The 24166-nt window shown below is 40.4% G+C and overlaps 1 protein-coding gene across 5 annotated transcripts in view; it reads right to left on the bottom strand.

Annotated features, from left to right (window-relative positions):
- WDR72 (WD repeat domain 72) overlaps window positions 1–24166 on the bottom strand; it is a 187698-nt gene that overhangs the window by 157994 nt on the left and 5538 nt on the right. For 3 of the 5 annotated variants that reach the window (XR_006284393.1, XM_043524155.1, XM_043524156.1), the window contains exons 2-3: window positions 7447–7611; window positions 6020–6126 (exon numbers count right to left, since the gene is read on the bottom strand). Coding sequence is in view for 3 of the 5 variants with exons in the window: in XM_043524155.1 (XP_043380090.1) it covers window positions 6020–6126; window positions 7447–7611 (272 nt within the window). In the remaining 2 variants the exon portion in view is untranslated. Of the gene's footprint in view, window positions 1–6019; window positions 6127–7446; window positions 7612–18587; window positions 19038–24166 lie in introns of those variants that run through there. The other 2 variants (XM_027818807.3, XM_043524157.1) reach the window with 2 other exon arrangements.

Raw genomic sequence — 24166 nt, 5'->3', positions numbered from 1 at the left:
ATATATCTATTACCTAATCAGTAATAAAAATGAAAGGTTAATATTTTGAAAACAAGCTTTCAAATATTTTTGTATGTTAGCCAATGTACTTTACTTAAACCATATTCAACATGCTTTGGAACTAATGTCTAGTAGTTGTACAATCAAGTTTACCTGGCAAGTGAAACCCTTATGAGGTATCAGAGTAGCAGCCGTGTTAGTCTGTATCCGCAAAAAGAACAGGAGTACTTGTGGCACCTTAGAGACTAACAAATTTATTTGAGCATAAGCTTTCGTGGGCTACAGCCCACTTCATTGGATGCATGCAGTGGAAAATACAGTGGGGAGATTTATATACATAGAGAACATGAAACAATGGGTGTTACCATACACACTGTAACGAGAGTGATCACTTAAGGTGAGCTATTACCAGCAGGAGAGCGGGGGCGGGGACGGGACCTTTGTAGTGATAATCAAGGTGGGCCATTTCCAGCAGTTGACAAGAACCTCTGAGGAACAGTGGGGAGTGGAGGGGGGGAATAAACATGGGGAAATAGTTTTACTTTGTGTAATGACCCATCCACTCCCAGTCTCTATTCAAATCTAAGTTAATTGTATCCAGTTTGCAAATTAAATTCCAATTCAGCAGTCTCTCGTTGGAGTCTGTTTTTGAAGTTTTTTGTTGAAGAATTGCCACTTTTAGGTCTGTAATCGAGTGACCAGAGAGATTGAAGTGTTCTCCGACTGGTTTTTGAATGTTATAATTCTTGACATCTGATTTGTGTCCATTTATTCTTTTACGTAGAGACTGTCCAGTATGACCAATGTACATGGCAGAGGGGCATTGCTGGCACATGATGGCATATATCACATTGGTAGATATGCAGGTGAATGAGCCTCTGATAGTGTGGCTGATGTGATTAGGCCCTATGATGGTGTCCCCTGAATAGATATGTGGACACAGTTGGCAACAGGCTTTGTTGCAAGGATAGGTTCCTGGGTTAGTGGTTTTGTTGTGTGGTGTGTGGTTGCTGGTGAGTATTTCCTTCAGATTGGGGGGCTGTCTGTAAGCAAGGACTGGCCTGTCTCCCAAGATCTGTAAGAGTGATGGGTCATCCTTCAGGATAGGTTGTAGATCCTTGATGATGTGCTGGAGAGGTTTTAGTTGGGGGCTGCAGGTGACGGCCAGTGGCGTTCTGTTATTTTCTTTGTTGGGCCTGTCCTGTAGTAGGTGACTTCTGGGTACTCTTCTGGCTCTGTCAATCTGTTTCTTCACGTCAGCAGGTGGCTATCGTAGTTGTAAGAATGCTTGATAGAGATCTTGTAGGTGTTTGTCTCTGTCTGAGGGGTTGGAGCAAATGCGGTTGTATCGTAGAGGCTGGCTGTAGACAATGGATCATGTGGTGTGGTCTGGATGAAAGCTGGAAGCATTTAGGTAGGTATAGCGGTCAGTAGGTTTCCGGTATAGGGTGGTGTTTATGTGACCATCGCCTATTTTTTTCTCTCCTGCTGGTAATAGCTCACCTTAAGTGATCACTCTCATTATAGTATGCATGGTAACACCCATTGTTTCACGTCCTCTGTGTATATAAAATCTTCCTACTGTATTTTCCACTACATGCATCTGATGAAGTGGGCTGTAGCCCACAACAGCTTATGCTCAAATAAATTTGTTAGTCTCTAAGGTGCCACAGGTACTCCTGTTCTTACGAGGTGTGTCAAGTTGTCAGAACTTGGCAGCTATGGGCCAGTTCCACAAAGGTATTTAGGCTCTTAACTTCCATTGATTTGAATGGAAGTTAGATGCTTCTATATCTTTGGGAATCTGGGCATACATGTTAAGAAAAAAAATCTACAGACTGAGTTAAATAAATGGTAACCATTATTCTTTCAGCAATTTAACCAAACATATTATGCTATTCAGAAAATAATTGTTTCACAGTGTTGTCTGGAAGAGAATATATTAGGTTCACACTGGAAAAGTAAAATCTCTTTATTAATATATCAGAAAAACAATTTAGAGATTTAAACTTCAACTGACACTGTTAATTTCATGTAATTGGCTAATCCAAAATGATTATTCATGTTTATTTACCACTGTGTACACTGTAAATAAAATCTGCATGTGGTATGTTCCAGGAAGTTAGCTAAACAGAATGCTTTCTAATAATCATTGGCTGGTGGCCAAATTCTTCTCTCATTTACTCTGGTGTAAATGAGGGGTAACTCTACTGGCTTCAGCATTGGATATCTACAGTAATGTAACTGAGAGCAGAATTTCACTCACATTTCCATATTTTCTGCATGTTGCTTTGAAACAATAAGAGTTTGTTTTCTTCCTACGACTAGGTGGAGAATAACACGTTATAAATATTGTATCATGATGCCTTTTTTCTCTGACCAATACTGTTCACATCAGTGGATACATGCAGGTGGAAATATAAATCTTAACGGAATAAATTCAACATTTCCACACAAAAAAAGGACACTAAGAATTTCCCATTATGCATTTTTCTAAGGAATGTCAGTGACAGAAAAGAGGAAAGGCCCTGACATTTTTAAATGGAATTAGAGGGAAACTTGATCTTTCTCCATGCAATGTTCTTAACCACAATCCAAGAAGACAGAAATCTGAAAGTAGTAAAAGGACTGATCCACAGTCAGAGTACACAGTCTGACAAAGCTTGCCTCTGCTGAAGACGAGGCATCCTATTTGTAATCATCCCAGCTTCATATTGCAACCTTCCAGAGCTCACTGGTGAATGTCTTGCTCTTATATGGTACACCAAAGAAGTTGCCAGTGGTTTTGTCGAGTGAACATTTAAAGGGTTCTGAAGACCATTTGTCCTTATCTATATGTATCCCAGATACACAATACAATCCATCCAGTAGTGATCTTTCATTGTTTCTCTAAATAACATATACATATGAGAAAGCTTTTAGTCTTTTTCTAAGTCAATTTTTACACATATATAGTATTTAAGCAACAGAATACTTTTCCCACTTAAAACTGTATAGATTAGGGCTAGAAAAATGGAAGTTCAGAATTAAGATGAAAGTTAGCCTCACTTTCAGTACAATGGCCAGGATCAACTTTGGGAGAGTAGGGGTGCCATAAATATAAAGGAAAGGGTAACCACCTTTCTATATACAGTGCTATAAAATCCCTCCTGGCCAGAGGCAAAATCCTTTCACCTGTAAAGGGTTAAGAAGCTAAGGTAACCTAGCTGGCACCTGACCCAAAATGGCCAATGAGGGGACAAGATTCTTTCAAATCTGGAGTTGGTGGGGGGAACAAAGGGTTTGGGCTGTCTGTGCGATGCTTTTGCTGGGAACAGATCAGGAATGCAAGCCGTCCAACTCCCGTAAAGTTAGTAAGTAATCTAGCGAGAAAATGTGTTAGATGTTCTTTTGTTTAATGGCTTGTAAAATAAGACGTGCTGGAGGGAATGTGTATTCCTGTTTTTTGTGTCTTTTTGTAACTTAAGGTTTTGCCTAGAGGGATTCTCTATGTTTTGAATCTGATTACCCCGTAAAGTATTTACCATCCTGATTTTACAGAGGTGATTCTTTTACCTTTTCTTTAAATAAAATTCTTCTTTTAAGAACCTGATTGATTTTTCATTGTTCTTAAGATCCAAGGGTTTGGGTCTGTGTTCACCTGTACCTATTGGTGACGATATTATCATCAAGCCTTCCCCAGGAAAGGGAGTGTAGGGCTTGGGGTGGATATTTTGGGGGAAGACGTCTCCAAGCGGTCTCTTTCCCCGTTCTTTGTTTACAACGCTTGGTGGAGGCAGCATACTGTTCAAGGACAAGGCAAAGTTTGTACCTTGGTAAGAATAAGCTTAGGGGGTCTTTCATGCAGGTCCCCACATCTATACCCTAGAGTTCAGAGTGGGGAAGGAACCTTGTGGTGCATAGAGTGGTGTTACAAGGTGGCTGGCCCCTTTAAGAGGAAATGGGACCTCAGCCCACCTGTGCCCAGATCAGCTCCCCTCCCCAGATGGGTAATAATGAATGAGATAATGAAGTCCTGGGATTAACTCAGGCCAGACCTCGGTTTATGAGAGAGGAAGGGATGGACTCCTGGAGTAGCTACTAAGGGAGCTTGTATGCGAGCTGAGAACACTCTAGGTAGGAGGATTCGGCAGGACAGAAACCTGTAGCTGACTTGAGGAAGCAGCTGCAAGGAGCAAGACTGACTCCTGCAAGAAGTAAAGGACCTGAACCCAACTTCAGGATGGAGGACTAGGGACTTCTGACTCAACAGAGAAACATTGATCTGCGGTTGGGACTTTGAGGGTCCTTTATTTAGTGAGGACTTATACCTCAGAAGGGGAATGTTTAAATTACTGTTGGACTGTGAGGGTGAGTTATTGATGAGCCCTGTGAGAGAAGGGAAATGGAGGCAGTTGTGATATTCTATACCTTGGGGGAAGAGTCCTGTAACCCTCATATTCCTCATGTACATTTAATTGTGATCTTGCATATAAAGCATTCCATGTGAGGCATCAGGGGAAAGGTTATGAACTGCTGAAACCCACTGTTCTATCTAAATATGTATATCTTTAGTGCATATAAAGTTATGAGAATTGTGTTGTATGTTTGTCACTAAAACATGCTGTGAGTTGGGGAATCAGCCAGATCTTAGCTCCCCAGAGGCAACAGCAAGGAAAGTAACCAACACCCGGGCACGGTATCATCCAGCAAAGGAGCTAAAATTCAATAACTCATCTACCTGAGGCCACACCAGGGGAATTGCTCAACCTTGCCTGGAAACTCAGCAATGCCCCCAGACATGCCTGGACTTGTGCTCCCCAAGCACATAGGACTGAAGGTATAAAACAGACACAGCGGCCCCATGCTGGGCCTTTCTCCTTCACGTACCTACGTTGCAAGCAAGAAGGACACTCTGAAGACTTCAGCTGGGGACTGGCCCAGATTTGAAGGGTGAAGTCTGTGTACTATGAACTGCAATATCCAGTGGAATAAGAAAAACTGCTTAATCTAGATGTTGCCCAGTCTAATAGGTGTGAGAGTTTAAACTGTGTGCTTATATTTTCTTTTGGTAACTAACTCTGACTTTTTGCATATTACTTAATATCACTTAAAATCTATCTTTTTAGTCAATACTTTCGTTTTACTGTTTACCTTTATCAGAAAGTTTGCCTGAAATGTGTGGTAAATCTGCTCAGGTTTTGCAAAGGCTGGTGTATGGCCACTTTCCATTGATGAAGTGGTGAACCGAATAATCTGCATTGCTAGTCTTGAGCAGTGCAAGACTGTATATTCCTGGGAGTTGGGGGGATTTGGCTGGTGCCTTTCCCTGTATGATTCATGAGTGGCTCTGGGAGCATTCATGCAACCTAGCTGGGTGTGTGGGGCTCCACATGCTGTTGTGCTGAGTGATCACAGCACCTGGAGGGGCTTGCTGCTGGTCACTAGCAAGGCATTTTGAGAGACAGCCCAGGCTGGAGAGAGTTCAGGCGGGCACAGCAGTCCCACAGTCCCAGGCTGCACCCTGGGGAACCCATCACAGCAGGGTGCTGCAGAGCCATGAGCGGATGCTTGAGAGATAGCCAACCCTGTTACAGGGCCTGGGCACATCAACCTCTCTCATAGCCTCATTCCTTGAGAGTCAGTATTCATGATGCTACAGAGTTTTCTGGTCCTGCCAATGCCCTCCCACAGCTCTATGTTCCTGGTAGGCATAGGGCCCCTGACTACTCATTCTCTTGGGAATGGGCTCTTGGCAACACATGGATTCTCTGGACCTGCCAGCCCTCTCTGCATTCCAAGAGATGGGCTTCCCATCTCCATGTTGTGTGTGGGCCAGCTGATAGTTCAGCATGGCATAAGCAGAGACCCTCTTAGAAGAGGAATCATATAGAATAACTTTACTGTACTAAGTGACCACTGCACCTTCCCATGTCATGGGGAAAATGGATTGAAAGTCTGCTGCCAAATGCAAAATTTGTTCTTAAGCCTTGCCAGATGGTTTAAGATTCAAAAAGTAATTGAAAACTCAGTTACCTACCCATTTTCAGTAGCACTAACCACATATGGTTGTTTCTCAAAGTCTCTTGCTTTCGCCAAGCATGTTACTGAAGCAGTATGACCAAAGAGAATTTCTTTAGATGAAATCTAGGAGAGCAATGCAGTTATTTCACTTAACTAAAACAGTACTTTTTTGTATAAATCATCAAGTAATCCAAAGTTAAGAAACACCTTCATTATTAATTTTATTACTGACTGGTAGACAGTACACATTGTATTCCTACATAAGGCCAGATTTTGCCCAACAGCTCCAAGGATGCACAAGCAGAGAAGTGTGTAAGCATCACTTGCCTTTTGCACCCCTGCACACAGCAAGGCACAACTGTAGTCCCTGTGATCACTGTGGTATAAAGACTGCCCATTTTGAGTGGCTTCTGGTGTGCAAGATGCTCCAAAAGAGTCAGAACAGGACAGCCCCAGCCCTGTCACCCAGTACACACGGGATAGCAGAAGTGGCTGAGTGCACTAAGGATCTGTTCCAGCAAAGCACTTAAGCAATAGGCTTCACTAAATCCAAAGGACCTATATTTTGATGGGCAAAAAAAAAAGAGTATATTTTTCAATTAAGTTAGCTTAACTTAATTGGAAAGCCCCATTAAGAAGCCAGCAAACATGGTCTGAAGCCATGTTAGCCTAATATTATTGAAAAGCCTGTTAAGATGCTAATTAACTCGTTTGAAAAAGGCATGCTCCTCGGTACACCTGCAAGCTGTGGGAGGAAATCTGCCTTAACTCCCACCGGCAAGGTGCAACTTCGCAACACCCCAACCTGTGTCTGTTTGTAAATGGCATGCTTGAGCCCAAATGAAGAAGAAGCAAGAGCATGCTTGAGAACACAGCAGAATCAAAGCCATATGAATGATGGGTTACAGTAAATACACATATTTTTGCTACAAAATTACATCACTGATGTATTTTACACTTCATCCCACTTGGTCTATCTTTCCTCAAACAGTTCATTTGTTCATTCACAGAATGTAAGTCTTTCCATTTCTCTTAATTCTTTTATTCCTATCAACCACATTTCTATAATGGGTATCTTCTCTGGAACTAGAGAACCACACTTTGCCACTGATTTTAAAGAAGAACTCTCCAGGACAGGACCCATCATAATTATACAGATTTACTAACTGCCATCATCTGCTGCACTGGATCTCAAACTGTGGTCCATGGCTCACTAATTGTCCATGGAACACTCAATGAGGCCTGCAAAGAACTGGCTGCTCCTGTGAGATTTACATTTTATTTTCACATTTATTATGTTGGTTAATTCCTTTTCTCCAACAAAAAGACCCACACACATTATCTTTTACATTAATTGCAACTGAGTTACATATAGTCTATTAATAATAAAAAGGTGAAACTCCAACAGGTTATTTGACAGACAACGCCACAGTGGTCACAAACCTTTAATTCCGATGAGAGATTCCAAAGACATATTTGCCCCTCTTGACTTCCTGTAACAACAGTCTTCTGGTCATCTGTAATCATTATGGCAGTGATGCTGTGAGAGGGTGCTTTTTTCCCCCACAGTGCCACAGCTGGCACTGAAGTCTTCATAGTGAACAAAACCTGAAAATAAAAAGAGGGTAAAATAGTTCCAAGTAACACAAAATATGAAAAATATAATCCCAAACATTTCAAAGGGGTGATCACATGTTACTGTTCAAGGAGCATAAACTGAGATTTTGAGAGTCAGGTAACTGAACAATGATTGGTTGCTGTTGCTATTACACTACTACTTTCTCATTATTGCCACCTAGTTATAAAAGATTAAGAATATTTTGGGAACAATATGGGTTTAAGACCACTGCAACGAATACGATTAATTTAATTTAGATTAATATGATGACATTTCCAAAAACGAAAAAACTACTCAAGTCATGGTTGTCCAAGCAGCTTTCCCTATAACCACTCTCTGAGATTTTCTATATGGGGAGAGTTTGAGTTCCAAAACTGTGCTTTAACTCCCTTTGTTTGGGTTTGTTTTTTTTTTGCCTCGTGCTGGCTCAACTTGCTGGCCTAATTCTTTTCTTGTGTAGCTTCCATGGGTCAAAAATCTTGAGGAACAACAGCTATCTCATATTCACGTAATGACTTTTTCACCATACTTTTTGCTGTTCAGGTTACTATGATCTGAAAACTAATTGAAGTCTGGAGTGCTCCCATTACTGTCAACTGCAAAACTCCCTTTGTCTTCAAAATAAATAAGATAGAGATCTGAATATGGTTTGCTACATTGCCTAACTGGTCTAAAAAACATGGATCTTCAAATATTTCCCATTGTTATGATTCTTCTAGGTAGTAAATCATGTGCCCTACAAGTATGTCTTCTCCTGGTCATATCATGTGAAATGATTGTTGAAAGGGGGAACAGAGAAGTGTTTGAGTGCTGGATTTTGCACCTTTAAATGTAAGGTTTTTTGCACAGGAACACATACACGTTTTAACATAAAGTTGATTATCTACCTATCATTATTTGGTTGCTCATGCCAGAACCTTAAAAGGACACTGTAAACTACAGTTTTAGAATTTGACTTCTAAAACTTTATTTTTAATTCTCTGTGAACTTATATAAAATATTTTTCCTATCCATTTTGTGCTTATCCACTTAGCAATCACTGAAGTTTTACTTTTTCTTTCATTTCTTCTACAAAGTAAACATCATATCAGCTTAACTAGGAATATTCTTTTAACAGCAAAGCAAGCAGGGGGAGTTCAGTGTTTCTGTAGGTCCTATAAAAATGGGAGCTACTAATTTAACAATTTTAGAATAGGTCAAATTTTGGATCTGAGGATTTAAGAGTGTCCCTACTATCTAAATTCAGTGGGATGTATTTAACACTTTGTGCTGTGCTTCCTTCTGATGATGTTTTACAGTAGTTTGCACTCACTTTGCACAGTTATAAAAGATTATACTGGCACAAGGACGTGGAAAATCAGAACCAGTATTTTTACCAGGATATTTGATTTGATACTATACAAGTCAAGAATAACAAAAGAGTGTCAAAACCCAGCTAAAATTGTAACAAGTCTCTAGAAAAGCCTGGTAGAAAACAGATTTATTTATACATTTTTTTTGTTGTGGACAAGCTGCTATGGATGAAGAACCATCCACTGTCTATTACCAAACTATTGCAGAAGACAAAATATTACAATTAGAAAGGAGAGTAGGTTAAGTTTGAAATTTTATGAAAATATTTTGTACTTGTCTTTTTGTACTGTAGCCTCTCTAAGTATAAAAGATCCATAGAAGGCACAGAATTAATGTAATATTCTTTAGTCGTTATTTTTCCTCTGCTGGTCGAATGTCTTTTTCAGATCTGATTCACAAAACACACAGCTAAAGAAGACATTCCATTTTGCATAACAGTTATCCTGTTAGAATGTGTTGCTTTTGAGAGTTTTTTAGAAATACTGTGTACACATATACACTTTGTCTGACAGCATTTGGCTTTATCAAAGTTATTTTGTTATGAGGATGCACCTAAAGCAAAATTTCTTATATTTTATCAACAGATTTTTATCAGAGTATACCTTTTAAAAGGTATAATCTGTTTCCACAAAGTCAAATACCGCCAGAGGCATATCTGGGCTACATGTAGCTTATCAGCAGCACGCGTTAAATTCCACCAGCTCTGTCCACTCAAGCATGTCTGATTCTTGGTATTAACCCATAACCCGACTCTCAATCAAGCTTCTTTGCAATGCTAGGAAGTGACTCAGCTTGGATCCATAATAAATATATTAAACTTTGACCAAAAATGTATAAAGAATCAGAAAAAAAAATGTTAGTTGTTTGGGGAAGTGAGAGGTAGGAACTGTAATATATACCTTAATATTGCAACAATGCGCTGGCAAAACCCTGAAGTTCAGATATTCAGTGAAGAAATTCAAAATACTCATGTACCAACACCATGTTAGTAGATGCAGTTAACAACAAATTAAAAATATAGAAATTATGATTAAAAGGCTATACACGTTTTCTATCAATCAAGACATTTGGGCCTGATTCTTAGTTATATTAGGGCCCTTTTCTGCCACTCTTACAGCATAAGAGGACTTACTGGGTACGGAAATGGCCCTCTGAGAATATTGCTGGAACATGGAGCCTCCTCAGCTGGTGCAGAGATAGCAAAAGGGCTATGCACCAATCTGTCTTCCAGAACTAAGGCAGATGGCAGAAACAGGTGAAGGTATGTAGGGAAGCAGGCCAGAGCCCACTGCATTTAAGTTATTCAGTTTCTCCTAGGCCTCACTGGGATCAATGAGAAGCAGAGTGTATGTCAGAGTAGCCCTGAGGCCAGCAAGTATGTGAAAGAGCCTGGAAATTCTGAAATGAGCCTTATGGGATGGCTGATAAATGCTACCTCCTAGGCCAGGACGAGACTCATAGACTTTAAGGTCAGAAGGGACCATCATGATCATCTAGTCTGACCTCCTACATAGGCTTCCAGATGCAAAGGTGACTTACAGACACCCTTACACTCCTGCCCCAAGCACAGGAACAGACTACCTGAGAATTAGATGTCATTATATAATTCTCAAAGATAAGAATCTTAACCCTCCAAAGTCTCTTGATGAGAAGTCTATGGGTGTCAAGAAAAAAAACTGACTCCTGTCATTCCCTGAGGAGAACCATTTCCCTCCCCCATCCTGCTCCCTGTCCACAGCCTAATAAACTCCTTCCTTTGTCCTCCCAATGGACCATCATGATTACGCTGCCCAGAAGTCTTCTCTCAAATGGCTATCTCACCATCTTACATCAAGCTACAAGTCAGAGCTTCCCCTCCTCTGCCTTGCCTAGTGACCATGTCTGGCCTCCCTTGCTGGTTCTAGGGAGGCCTTAGCAACAGTGTGTTCTACAGAAGTGCAACACAGAACATTATTAACCTGGAAAAACTGTGTCATGAGTAAAGTACAGATCATATAATTTAGATGATTTCAGCAATTTTACTTTTGCAATTCTGGATCATTTGCACAGAATCTAAACTGTAATTAAAAACCGAAGGCTCCCCTTATGCAGGCAGAGCAAGACCACTGGAAGCGGGTAGGGGCTTTGAGGAACCAGAGAGCAGGTGGGTCATGCTGTCCTGGTATGGATGTCAAATAGAAATAAATTCACGACTCCTTCTCCTAATTGATTTTTCTTTATGGATGGGGAATACCAGCAAAGGAGAGGTGGGAATGACCAGGAAGTCTCAACACTGAGCAGAGAGGAGAGGGCTGAGTCACACCATGTAGAGGTAGTTCCCACATGGGACTGGAGCTTGCTTTCTCTGTAGAACCCCAAGATCCGTAAGGTAAGCCCACCATAGCCCACCTCTTCCCCTACCCCTTTGGTCCCTGCCCTAAGGAAAGCATTTGTCAACAACAGACTTGCTAGGCAAGTCACACGTCTCTGTGCTTCAGTTTTCCATTTCTAAAATTAGAACAACAACACTCCCCTGGCTCAAAGAAGCAGTCTGAGGATAAATTTATTAGTGTCCATAAGATGCTCAGATGCTAAGGAGAAAACCTAAAAACATGCAGAGAGATATGAAATGTAAAAACTAAGCTTACACCCTGTTGAAGTCAATAACAACTCCCCCCAGTTAACTTTTGTATTGAGTTTCCTATTGGAATCCTTCAAAGAGCAGTATATCATTTATTGATAAAGAATAAATGATCCTCCTAATTGTGAACATAGACGTCAGAGCACACCGTTTCTCATATGTATCGTCCTCTGAATGATGAATCTCCCTCTCCAGGAGTTGCTGCCTCAACAAGTTGGTGCAATGAAAAATTGATTCTGACAGATGCCTCATTCCAGACGTTACAGGCCATCGTTCAACATGTGACTAAAAGTTCCTCAAGTAGAATTTATATAGCGTATAAAAAACTTCAGAGAGAACTCTGCAGGTAGTACAGTGAATCTACCACCTACCAGAAAAAAATCTTTGTGGGTTTACGTTTCTAATTATTGTATCTTTGCTAGAACTTCATATTCTTGGATTACACATGTACTTTATTTGTTGTTAAAATATGTTAAGAAAGACATTCATATTAATAAATGCCACAGCTTTCAGAAAATAATTAATTGCAGCCAGCAAATACATTTCATTACCACAGGTGCAAAAACAAATGCATACTACAGACGTGTGGTCAACAACAATAAAAGAATTGAGATGTGAAAGACTTACTGCTTTTATTAGGTCAACAATCGAACTATTTGAGGAAAGATGGGATAAGTGGGTTGAACTGATTAAAAACAACAGCATGTGTGCTTCCTCTCAGGCTTCCAAAATTCTACTTACCCAGCGAGACTAATATATTTTTGATAGGTGAGTAAAATATCATTAGTTTTTTTCATGAGCTTCCTCATCATGGTAAAATGTAAGGTAGTAAATTTTAAGGCACAGGCTGGTAAATTTTCATGACAGTTTTGTAAGGCTGCTGTAACCAAGAACCTATTTTATTTCCATGTTTCTGTTCTGTTGGCTTGGCTTTTTTTTCCTGACACCTCTGTTTTACTGCTTATGTTAAAAAAATTAATGGTCCTGTCAAGAATTTTGTTTATCTTTAATAAATAAAATTAGTTACTTTCAATAAAGGTATCTTTTGACCTGCAGCCTACAGTCCCAGTGTGAAGTACTCACACAACTCCCACAGGCTCCTTACACATTATAACCATAACACACTTCATCCTTAAGGAAATAAGTGTTGGTGGTAATTAACAGAATTTTCAAAAGAATATAATATAATCATTTCCAGAGCTTTAAAATTCCATTCATTCGCTGTCTGCAGCAAGTAAGAAATTCTCTGCGAGAGGCATTAAAAAAAAATCTTGCCTTGACCATTACATAACTTGCCAAATGTAAACCAGTTGTAGAATATAGTGCTGTCTTTCTAAGTCTCCAGACACATAGCTCCAATTCTGCTGCTGTGGCTGCTAATAACTTTGCTGTTCATCTGAGTTGTCATTCCGAACCCTGTTTGCAGTCATGAAACTTAGAAGCATAGGTTAACTGCACTCTGCTACTGCTTGGGGAGTGGGTGGGTGCATGGACCTGTATGCAGGTGGGAGCAATGGAGGGGATAAATTAGAAAAAAAGAAATATGGTATTGAGAGATATTTGATGGAGAAGTGGAAATACAATAGAGATACAGAAGTTATAGGGGAGGAGGTAGGAAACATAATGTTGAAAAAGAGAAAGAACTAAAGGGGTGAGCAAGAGAAGGACAAGAGGACATGACAAAAATAGGAAAAGAGAACCATGATAATAAAGCAAAATGTTGTTTAAAGACAGAAAAAGACAAAAATTATAACAAAAGCAAGAGATGTATTAAATTATATTTTTAAAGTTATTAAATAAGAAGTTGATTGACAATATATTGCCAAATATGGGCAATGTTCGTAATACTGTAAACATTTAAGCTAGGGATGCATCTGTCAGAAAAACAGAGGAGCAAGACGAGAGCGTTTTAGGCAATCACAGGATGACTCTCAGCCATCGATGTTATGTGATTATGAAAAAAGGCAAATGTGATCCTTAGATATATCTGGTGATGCATTTCCAGTAAAGATAGGGAACTATTAATGCCAGTGAATGAGATGCTGATTAAAATCCTCATGGAATACTGTTTACAATTCTAGTTACTCATGTTCAAGAAAGATGAATTCAAATTAGACCTGGTATAAAGAAGGGCTAGCAGGATGATCAAGGGAACGGAGATCCTATCTTACGAGAGGAGATTAGAATAGGCTGAGATGGGATATAATTGCTCTCTGTACATATATAACGACTGGAAGACACCTGGGAAGGAGAAGAGCTATTTAAACTAGAGGACATTGCTGGTACAAAAACAAATGGGTATAAACTGGACATGAATTAATTCGGGTTAAAAACTAGAAAATTTCTAACCATCAGAGGAGGGAGGTTCTGTAACAGCCTCCCTACAGAAGTAGTTGGGGCAAACAGCCTAGCTAGTTTTGTAATGGAGTTTGATAAGTTCATGAATGGAATTATATGAGAGGTTTGTCTGCATTAGTAGGGGCCTGGACTTAATGACCCAAGCGGTCTCTTCCAGTCCTATGTTATTAAATACAATACACAGCAGAGAGTGCACAAATGAATGGTTTCTTTAAATTGAGGGGACGTAGCCTAAGGGTGTATGGAGGCATAAGTATGCTTTCCTTGTTTAGTAAACTCTAGTCATCAGGGTAGAGTGTGTTGGGTTAATTATTCCAACCCTGAACATATCGACCCCACATCCTCACTCCTAATGGTCCTCTATATTCCTGCCAGGACCTTAAGGATCTCACATACATTATTCAGTTCTGCTTCAAAAGGCCTCCTCCCTTCATATTCCTCCTTCAGGCCGCCACTATACTTCCATCTTAAAACTTAATGGGACTCCTCTTGGGATCTGTCAATGCTACTCCTTAATCGGCCAGAGGAGTCACTGCTGAGTGACTTACAGCTCTCCCCTGGGATATGAATGCACTGCCTCTGCAGTCCAAAGGAGCAAGAGACTGGGACCCGGAATCAATACAACCCATTTTAACTAGCAAGAACCACCTAGTAATACCTTGTTTGTATTTCTTGAACGAGTGACACAAGAAACACTTATTTCATTCCACACAGTAATTCACCACAATCAGAAGGAGCACAGCAAGGGCAACACCATCTCCCAGCTGCTGATTACATCAAAGGTTTGCAGCACAAATTCAATTTTATAATGTTAATCTCAGCCTGCCACTCAGAAATTTTCTCTGAGGGATATGATTTTTCTGTGGATTTCATTTTAAGAATGATTTTCTTCTTCTACAATCAATAAAGATATGTTTTCATCAAAAGACTCTATCTTGGTAGAATTCAATTGGCCATTTCAAACCCTTTTGGTGACACAATATTAATTAAAATAGTTTATGTTGCACCTAAATTGGAAAATGGGGCAGTGAAAACAGCAGCTACTCAGAACATGTACTTAACACACTACCATGGTGTACAGTAGAATAATCTTCACCTCCTTGAGGTGGTCATGTTATTTTATAAATTATATCATTTTAAACTTACTGAAAAAAAGAAAATGCAAAATTACAGTGTGTGTGAGACACAGTATAAATTCTGACCACCTCATCCCCAGGCAATGAAGGCTTCACAGAAATTATTATCCTCTTAGCTAAACATTTACATAGCCATCAAACATATTTTTGTAAGCTAATAAAAGAGACTCTTGCTGATTTTAATGAAAGTTCTCAGGGATTCTGTATTTATTTAACTTTGTAAAGTTATTTGAATAAGAAATAAATTATTTATGTGGTTATGGAACCACAAACATAAATTATTTTCTATCCAGTCATTTACTATCTCCATCATTGTTGCATTTGACTGCTTTTTAACATCTACAGCAACAGCATGATTTAGCTACAGAAAATGAAATATCCTTTTGTAGTAAAGTAGTGTAAGTTTTCAGAAGGGTATGAACTGTTGGTAATTCTTAAATGAGTAGTGTCATGGAAGCTTTCTTGTATGGGACTCCATACAAGTTATTTATGTGCTGAAACAGCTTGCTGAAAAACCTTAATCAGGCTTTGCAAAATTTATTCAACAGTGTCAATAGGAAATCTTCTCTGATGAGCCAGGCCCATCACTTCACAGAATATCAGGATTGGAAAGGACCTCAGGAGGTCATCTAGTCCAACCCCTTGCTTAAAGCAGGACCAATCCCCAATTTTTGCCCCAAATCCCTAAATGGCCCCCTAATAAGGATTGTGCTCACAATCCCTGGTTTAAGCAGGCCAATGCTCAAACCACTGAGCTATCCCTCCTCCTGCAGAATGAAAACTTTTATTCTTTAAGAAGGCCCACTCACATTGACTACAACTGGATCAGGATTTCATACTAATTTTATACCCATTGTAAAGATTACATTAGGAAGAGTTAACATTCAGAAAGTTAACAGTGCTGTCTGCTGAGTCTGCAGACAGGCAGCTCCACTGAAGCTGCTGCTTATTATATCTGTTGTGTGGGCAGACCCTTGCACCCATGGACTGAAGCAGAGTCATGTTTAATTTATGTTAACTTTGGTAGAATTTCATTTTTATGAGGAATCCTGGGATTCTAAAATGCATTAACCTGCAAAACATGTCTGCAATTACATTGTTTTAAAGTGAAAAGAAAAAGTCTTAGAATCCAACTAGAAGTCAAGAAGAAGTGGAGAATCTGAGAAAATAAAACTCCACGAAGTCTCATGAACAAATTGACAAGCAGTGCACAGCCAACTATGTTTTAAGGTAGTCAGAGTTTGTCTCCCTTAAATGTCCTTGAACTCATTTAGCATAAAAACCTGCTGATCAAATAGGTGATGTTTTGGGTTCTGCTACACAGTACCCAGTAATGTTGAAACAATAAACAAAACTGGAATCCGTTACAGAAAGGAAACAAAAAAGCATTTTCCATACCTATTCTATGGCCTCTAATTAGTGGTATAATCACCTCTACTTAGTAACGTAATTAACTGTATCTTACTGAAGCTTTGCAACCCCAAAATTCCCCTTATATTTTCACTTTGCTATTCATCCACCTTTGTGTATCTTCTCCAATATTAAAGAGATGACTTCCCTGCACTGTTCTTTGTTATATGGCATACTACTGTTTAGTGTAAACATTTCCCAGTGAGTTATTACACATACTTTGGAACCTGCTTATAAGCAGCTCAGATACAAAGAAACTCTGTTTAGAGTGAGGTAGAAAGAAAGTTCAAAATTGATTTAATGCATTGAATGTGCAGATTGTGCTACTGGTTACAGTGAGCACCTGCTTATAGCAAAGGTGTTGTCTTAAGGGGAAAAAAACTTCACTAGAAAGGCCTACTCGTGTAATTGAATATTCATAGATATTTTAGATATTTAGGTCAGAAGGAACCATTATGATAATCTAGTCTGACCTCCTGCACAGCGCAGGCCACAGAATTTCACCCACCACTCCAAATATGGTCATATTAACTAGCAAACTTGTCGCACAGAAGTAATACACTACAATGAATATTTGTGCTATTAAAGTTCCTAAATATCACATCTTTGGCATACTGACATGTCAAAACTTGACAAAATGGTTATAAATGCTCTGTTGCTATCACTAACACTGGTTAAAAAAGTATCCTGACAGCAATGATGAATCAATGCAGTAACACCACAAGAGTTCATGCTGATCAGAGTAAATCTCATAGAACAAACTCTCAATAAAAGCAATACAGAACCAGACCAGTTTAAAGGGAAATGGGAATCAACAATCAGCTATTTCAAATTGAATAGCATAGGATTACAACAGGAAAATAATAAAATAGTTGTACTGTACAATAGTTTCAAACCTGCGTGTACAAAGTTCATTTACCTAAACATAAAAGCCCTCATTTGGATTGGAGAAGAGGTTTTTCAAAGGAGTCTAGTGGATTTAGACACCTATCCTCCACTAAAATTAATGGCAGATATGAATCTAAATCCCCTACGTTGCTTTGAGAATCCCAATCTAGATGTCTAACTTCAGGCACCCAAATCTGAATATTACAAAATGATATAAATGATGGTATTTACCTTACATTCACATGGGTCCAAATCCTGAGGTCCTTACTCAGTTTTTACTGTCTTTACTTAGACAAAACTCCCACTGACTGCCATGAGGTTTTGCTCAAGTAAAGACTGAGTAAAAAAGTGAGTAATGCAATCAAGATCTGCACTTTAGAAAATCTGATTTACATAGCAGATTAAAAGATCTAAAATCATGCTGCAAACCATAATGATCAGAGATATCAAGAGCAATGCTCTTCTTATCCACACATAGGTGAAAAAACCCCACCAAACAAACAAAATAATAGCACAAAAAATCTCATACCTACCAGAAACTCAGGCTGCTTTCCTACCCTAACAACAATGCTTTGGGAAGCAAAAGTCTGTGATATCCCCCTAATAATGAGATATTTAGTAGTTATTATTATTCTCATTATTAGTGCCTAACTGCCTAGAGGCCCCAGTTGGGGATCTAGGCACTGTATAAATACATTAAAAAGACAGCCCCTGACCAAAGCACTTCCAGCCTCAGTAAAATGTTCTCCCATTGAGAACTATGCAACCCCCTATAAAATAGTCACAGATTTGCTAGATGCCTTACAAGTTCTGAGCGTCATAGAAAGTGACTAAAACAAACAACGAACTTTAGTCAGATGATGGTCGTGATGGCCCCTTCTGGCCTTAAATATCCCACAGCCACAAATAATCCACACCACTAAACCCCCAATCTCTACCCCTGTCGGCCTGGCACAGTATGCAGGGCTGGCAAGAAACTGAGCCCCCCATGCCCCAGAGCGCCCCGGCCCACGAGCGATGCAGGCTCGTGCTGTTGGAGGCAGAAACTAACGGGGCCCCAAAGGGGCTTGACAACGTAGGAGAGGGGGAATCTCTCGGGGGGGGAGGGGGGTTGCCTGTCCCTGGAGGGGACAACGCGCGCAAGCGGAGCGGCTCCCAGCTCGGATGCTGAGGGGCAGCGCAGGGGCAGAGCGAGCCTTACCTGCGTTGGCTCCCCGGGCACGGGCCGCGGGAGGAGGGGACGGGGTGCGGAAGAAGAAAGCGCCGCCAGGTTTTATGCCGGCTCTGGAGCGCCTGCACCCTGGCCTGACCCCGCCTTGGCTGCGGACCGGCCGCCGCCGGCCTCCTGCGCTAGAGGTGGCCCCAGTGCGGCAGGAACTCGCTGTCCCTGCTCCCGACCGGCGGCAGAGGCCGAGCCCAGGCAAGGCCCGGGACTTGGGCAGGAAACCCGCCCCGGCAGGAGACTGGGGCAAAGTGGGGAACGGGGCTGCACTGGGTGATGCAGACGGGCCCCCTCCCACACACACCGCGCCGCAGGAGCAGAGAGCGGGCTCCCCGCGGCAGGGCGGGCAGCCAGCGAGGTGTGCCCAAGGCGGGCCTGCCAGGTGAGGGCTTCCCGCCTCTCCCAGTCACACTGCCCCCCTGGCTGCAGCTTCTGCAAGAGACATGTCGACAGTCCGGCCTGTTTCTCACATGGTAATGGGGCTTTGTATGCGGTGTAGGGGTAGCCCTGTCGGTCCCGGGATATTGGAGAGACAAGGTGGGTAGGGTTGCCAATTCTGGTTGGACTTATTCCTGGAGCTTTCATCCCGTGACAGAACATTTAATTGAATATTAACCTTTAATTCCTGGAGACTCCAGGACAATCGTGTTAGCAATGGGCACGTCTTCACCAGCAGCGCTTTAACGTGGCTTGTGTGGCCGCGGTGCGGCGCCGGGAGAGAAGAGCTCTCCCAGCGCTATAAAAAAAACCCACCCGCACCAGGGGAATAGTTGAAACTTGCTGTGATCGGGGGAAGAGGGGGTTTCACACCCCTGAGCGAGAAAGTTGCCCCACTGTAAAGTGCCAGTGTAGACAAGCCCTGAGGTAACTTTGGTTGGTGAGAGAGACAAGCTTTCACAGCCACAGAACTCTTTAGGTCCCGGGAAGGTACTCCCAGTGCCACAGCTAACTGGGAGTTGGAACAGAGTTTAGCATAACCAGTTAGCACACAGTCTAAGGGCTAGTCTACACTGGCAGCGCTTTAAAGTGCCTTGTGTGGTTGCCGGGCAGCAGTGCTCGAAAAAAGGCACCTCCACCTGGGGCGTGGCTCCCAGTGCTGGTGCACTGCCTACACTGGCGCTTTACAGCACTGAAACTTGCTGCGCTGGGGGGGGGGGGGGGGTGTTTTTCCACACTGCTGAGCAAGAAAGTTGCAGCGCTGTAAAACGCCAGTGTAGAGAAGCCCTTACGGACCATTCAAGGTTGAGTGGCCCACTAACACCTCTGCAGTTGTTGAACAAAAAGAGGGTGTGATAGATGGGGGGGAGGGTAGCTCCCTTTTATGGGCATCCAGCCAGCCAGTTAGCTATAAAATTCCTCTTAGTAGCTGTCTACTTCTTTACCTGTAAAGGGTTTAAAAAGTCAATAAGTAAAAGGAAGGGAGTGGACACCTGACCAAAAGAGCCAATGGGAAGACTAGAACTTTTTAAAATTGAGAAAAAATTTCCCCTTTGTCTGTCTGTGTTGTTCTCCCAGAGAGAAGGGACAGAACAGCTATGCTGTAAGAGGGGCCAGGTATGAAAAATCATCAGATCATACCTAGAAGCTACTCATTTGAAACCCTAGATATGTAAGTAGCTCAGAAAGTGTCTAGGAAGACGTGATTAGGTTTCTCTCTTTTATTTCTTTATGGCTTGTGGATTCCTCTGTGCTAACCCCAGGTGCTTTTGTTTTGCTTGTAACCTTTACTCTGGACCTCAAGAAAGCTATTCTTGATTCTTAATTTTTGTATTTTTTTTTTAAATCTAGCAATACCCTAAGTTTCCAGATGTATTTTCTTTCTTTTTGTTTTTAATAAAATTTACCTTTTTTAGGAACAGGATTGAATTTCTGTGTCCTAAGAGATGTGTACACATGTTGTTTAATTAGCTGGTAGCAACAGCTGATTTCCTTTGTTTTCTTTCTCAGCTCTTCCCTGGGGGTGGGGAGTGGGATGCGGGGGGGGGGGGGTGAAAGTGCTTGAGGGTACCCCACAGGAAGGAATTCCCAAGTGCACTTTCCTGGGTTCTCAAAGGGGTTTTTGCACTTGTGTGGTAGTAGCATCTACCTATCCAAAGTCAGAGAAAAGCTGTAACCTTGGGAGTTTAATACAAGCCAGGAGTGGCCAGTATTAATTTTTAGAATCCTTGCGGGCCCCCACCTTCTGCAGTCAAAGTGCCAGAGTGAGGAATCAGCCTTGACAGAGGGTCAGTGGGTTACAGAGCATTGTAATAAGCCATACGGCCATCACTGTCTGACCTATTGGTCTTTCTCGTCAAAGGAAACCTGTACAACACTTTCAAAAGACGAGCCTGGGAGCTTAAATTTATAACTTTGCTAGACACTAAAAATCATGGACTGAACAGAGACACTGGATTTATGGCTTATTACAATAATCTTTTTGTTTTAGGACTGCAGAGGTGCTAATGGGCCAATTCACCTTGAATGGTCTCTTGGAAAGTGTGCTAACTACTTGTGCTAAACAGTCTGTTCCACCTTGTATTTATCTGTGAGGCTCAGAGTACTCCCCCCCCCCCCCCCCCCCGACGTGAAGAAGAGCTCTGTAGAACCTCCAAAGCTTGTCTTTCTCACCAACAGAAGTTAGTCCAATAAAAATTATTACCTCACCCACCTTTGGGCAGCTGGAGTGAGGCTTGTGTAAGTGAATGTAAAGTTCTGCAGCATAGAATTAGCACTTTTCCCAATGGGCAGGCTCAGGTGCAGAGAAGTTAAGGCCAACGTTTCCAAACATGGATGTCTTAGGGCTTGTCTACACTAGCACTTTACAGCGCTGCAACTTTCTCACTCCGGGGTATGAAAACACACACCCTGGAGCGATGCAAGTTTCTGAGCTGTAAAGTGCCAGTGCAGACAGTGCATCAGCACAGCCACATTAAAGATACCGTGGCAGCGCTTTAACGTTGCTAGTGAAGACGTGCCCTAAACTTCAGCTCCTAAATAATGTAGCTTGATTTTCACAGGTGTAGGTGTTGGACACCCTTTGAAATCAGTGGGGGCTGTAGAATTTCAACATCTTTGAAAATCAAGCTGCGTATTTGATTGCTTAAATATGGATTTAGGTGTTTAACTGAGGCACTCAACATTCAAAACTTTTGGCTTAGGTGGATAGCCCAGGAGCATACAGCAATGGCAGAGCATGGGAATAGAAACCAAGTCCTGATTCACTATCACCTGTTCTAATAACCAGTGTGCATCTTCCTCCCATCAGATTTCCCTCATATGAATTGTCATAGTGTGAGAACACCCTGTGACTAATCAGTTGGAGATGTACATTATGGGCCTAAATTTCAGAACGGACCAATATGGAACTTGGACAGTGTGCACATAAACTCATTTTGACTGCACAAATGCTCATTTGCAGGTTCAGTATAGGTAGTAAATTCTGAAACTCTGGACCTACAAATATTTATCTGAGAGTTGGTTGAATACTACTAACCAAATAATGCATTACAATATATATAAAAGAGATAGTTTTGAAAAAATATTTGACTTTTATTTACAAACCATCCTGAATTTCCTGACAGAGTTCTAGGTTTCAATGATGTTAGAGAGCAAGCTAGGTTACAAAGACAAAAAAGGGTGCTGAAATATCATTTGGGGTTTATATCTCATTCCATTCTGACAGGATGCCATCACATTACACATTATGATTTTATTGTTTGCGCTGTAAAGTTATTGTGGTTACTCCAAATTTACACTGAATTGAATTTGAATGGAATGTAATCATAGTCTGAATGGAACAGATGTAATTATATAGTCTCAGATAATGTATATTTTGGAGGTGAATTATTTAATGTAATGAAAAGAAATCCATAATGCATCTGAAACTTTGAAATATACATTTTTCTATCTACATTTAATTTTTGTTTTTGCAGTTCTGTAATTTAAAATCTCTCAACAGGGTTATTTTAAATTGTAATAAAGCAAAACCTCTTTCACTTTGGAGATAAGATCTTTTATGCCAAGTTTCAGTTTCAGAGAGATCTTATGTGTGCATGTTATAAACCCCATAAAATATAAGTTTAATGGAAATGATGACAGATACTTGATTATAGCTGTGCCAGTGAACAAGCCTATAATATAATATTTTAGGTGAAAACTAACATTGAGATATAGCTTTTTCTGCACAAGCTATCAAGGTCAAATACATTTATTTGGATTTTGGTAGTATCCACACTGAAAGCAAAATGAGATAATCGAAGTCAACTTATTTAAAAAATGATAGAATTCTCTTTCTCAGAAAAGGTAAACACTGTAGTAATTTGAAGTTGGTGCTAACAGAAACTTCAACTATACGTTTTATAAATAATAGACACTTATTGTGAAAGTGAAACAACTGTATGAGGCCATGTAACATAATGGATAAACCCAATGTAACTTTTGCTTTTGGGAACTTCTTGTGAATTCCTCCTGTAATCCCAAATAAATGAGTTTGACAGCCTCACCTTAATCATCGATAGATGGAAGTTTCCAAAAGAAGAGCTGTCACATACATTTTAACACAATATGACACAAAGAGAAGGTCACTGCTCAGAACTTAATTGGATCTCACTGAGAGGGTCAAAAACTCTGTAGTCTCTATTTTGTCTTTCAGCACCATATTTTCTTATCTGGGGAAAACTAGTCATTTCATAAAAATAACTACTATGCATATTTATACTGTAACATAATATCCAGTAGAAACTTTGTCTGTCCCACAAAATATATATTCACTATTTCCAATTTCCTTTATACTAAAAGATTGATATTAAAATAAAATGTTCTTGTTACATTTACAAACTGTATGGCACAAGGCATTCTATTTAAATATATTGTTCCTCATCAATAGTATATTTTTGGAAGTTTTAATATAATATGCAACATGGTAGTATAATATGATTAATGGATTTTTTTTTAGTATTGATCCTAGGCAAAAACAAAACCTCCAGTACCTATTATTGTCCCATTCTGAAGTTTTCATTTTCATCCTTCCTGTAGTAATGCCAAATAACTGTTGTTGAGCTAAAGTTTCTAAGTGATTAAAATAATGTTTATTCAATAGTTGTTCAATGCAGATGGATCAACACACAAAGTTGCACCAGTTTAACTAAAAGTATGATGTTGCAACAATTTAGCTAACCTGGTGGAACTCTGTGCGTGGACACTTTTACATACATTTAAATCTGGCTTGCATCTGCTAAGCTTACCCCAAACTGTTAGAGGTCAGATTTCAACCAATGTAAGGGTGGCCATACCGCAGATTGTGCCAATTCAACTAAATGGTTAAGTTAAATTGCTGCAACTTCTTTATGTCATAAGTGCTCATGTAAAGCCTGACCCAACCCCCATTGAAGTAAATGACACTCTTTCCATAGAGTTCAATAAGAAGTGCCATTTTACCAGATCCAAGCATTTAAAAATCATGAAATTGGCTTAAAAGTCATGAGATTTTAAAAATAATACATTATAGTTCCTTTTTAAACTCCTCCTTTTCTGGCTTTCACACCTTTAGGGTTCACATTTGCAAGCTCATGTCCACA

Source organism: Chelonia mydas, chromosome 10, assembly GCF_015237465.2.
Source record: "Chelonia mydas isolate rCheMyd1 chromosome 10, rCheMyd1.pri.v2, whole genome shotgun sequence".
NCBI lineage: Eukaryota > Metazoa > Chordata > Testudines > Cheloniidae > Chelonia > Chelonia mydas.
The sequence above is the reverse complement of the archived record's forward strand: the minus strand, read 5'-3'. Positions and strand labels throughout refer to the sequence as shown.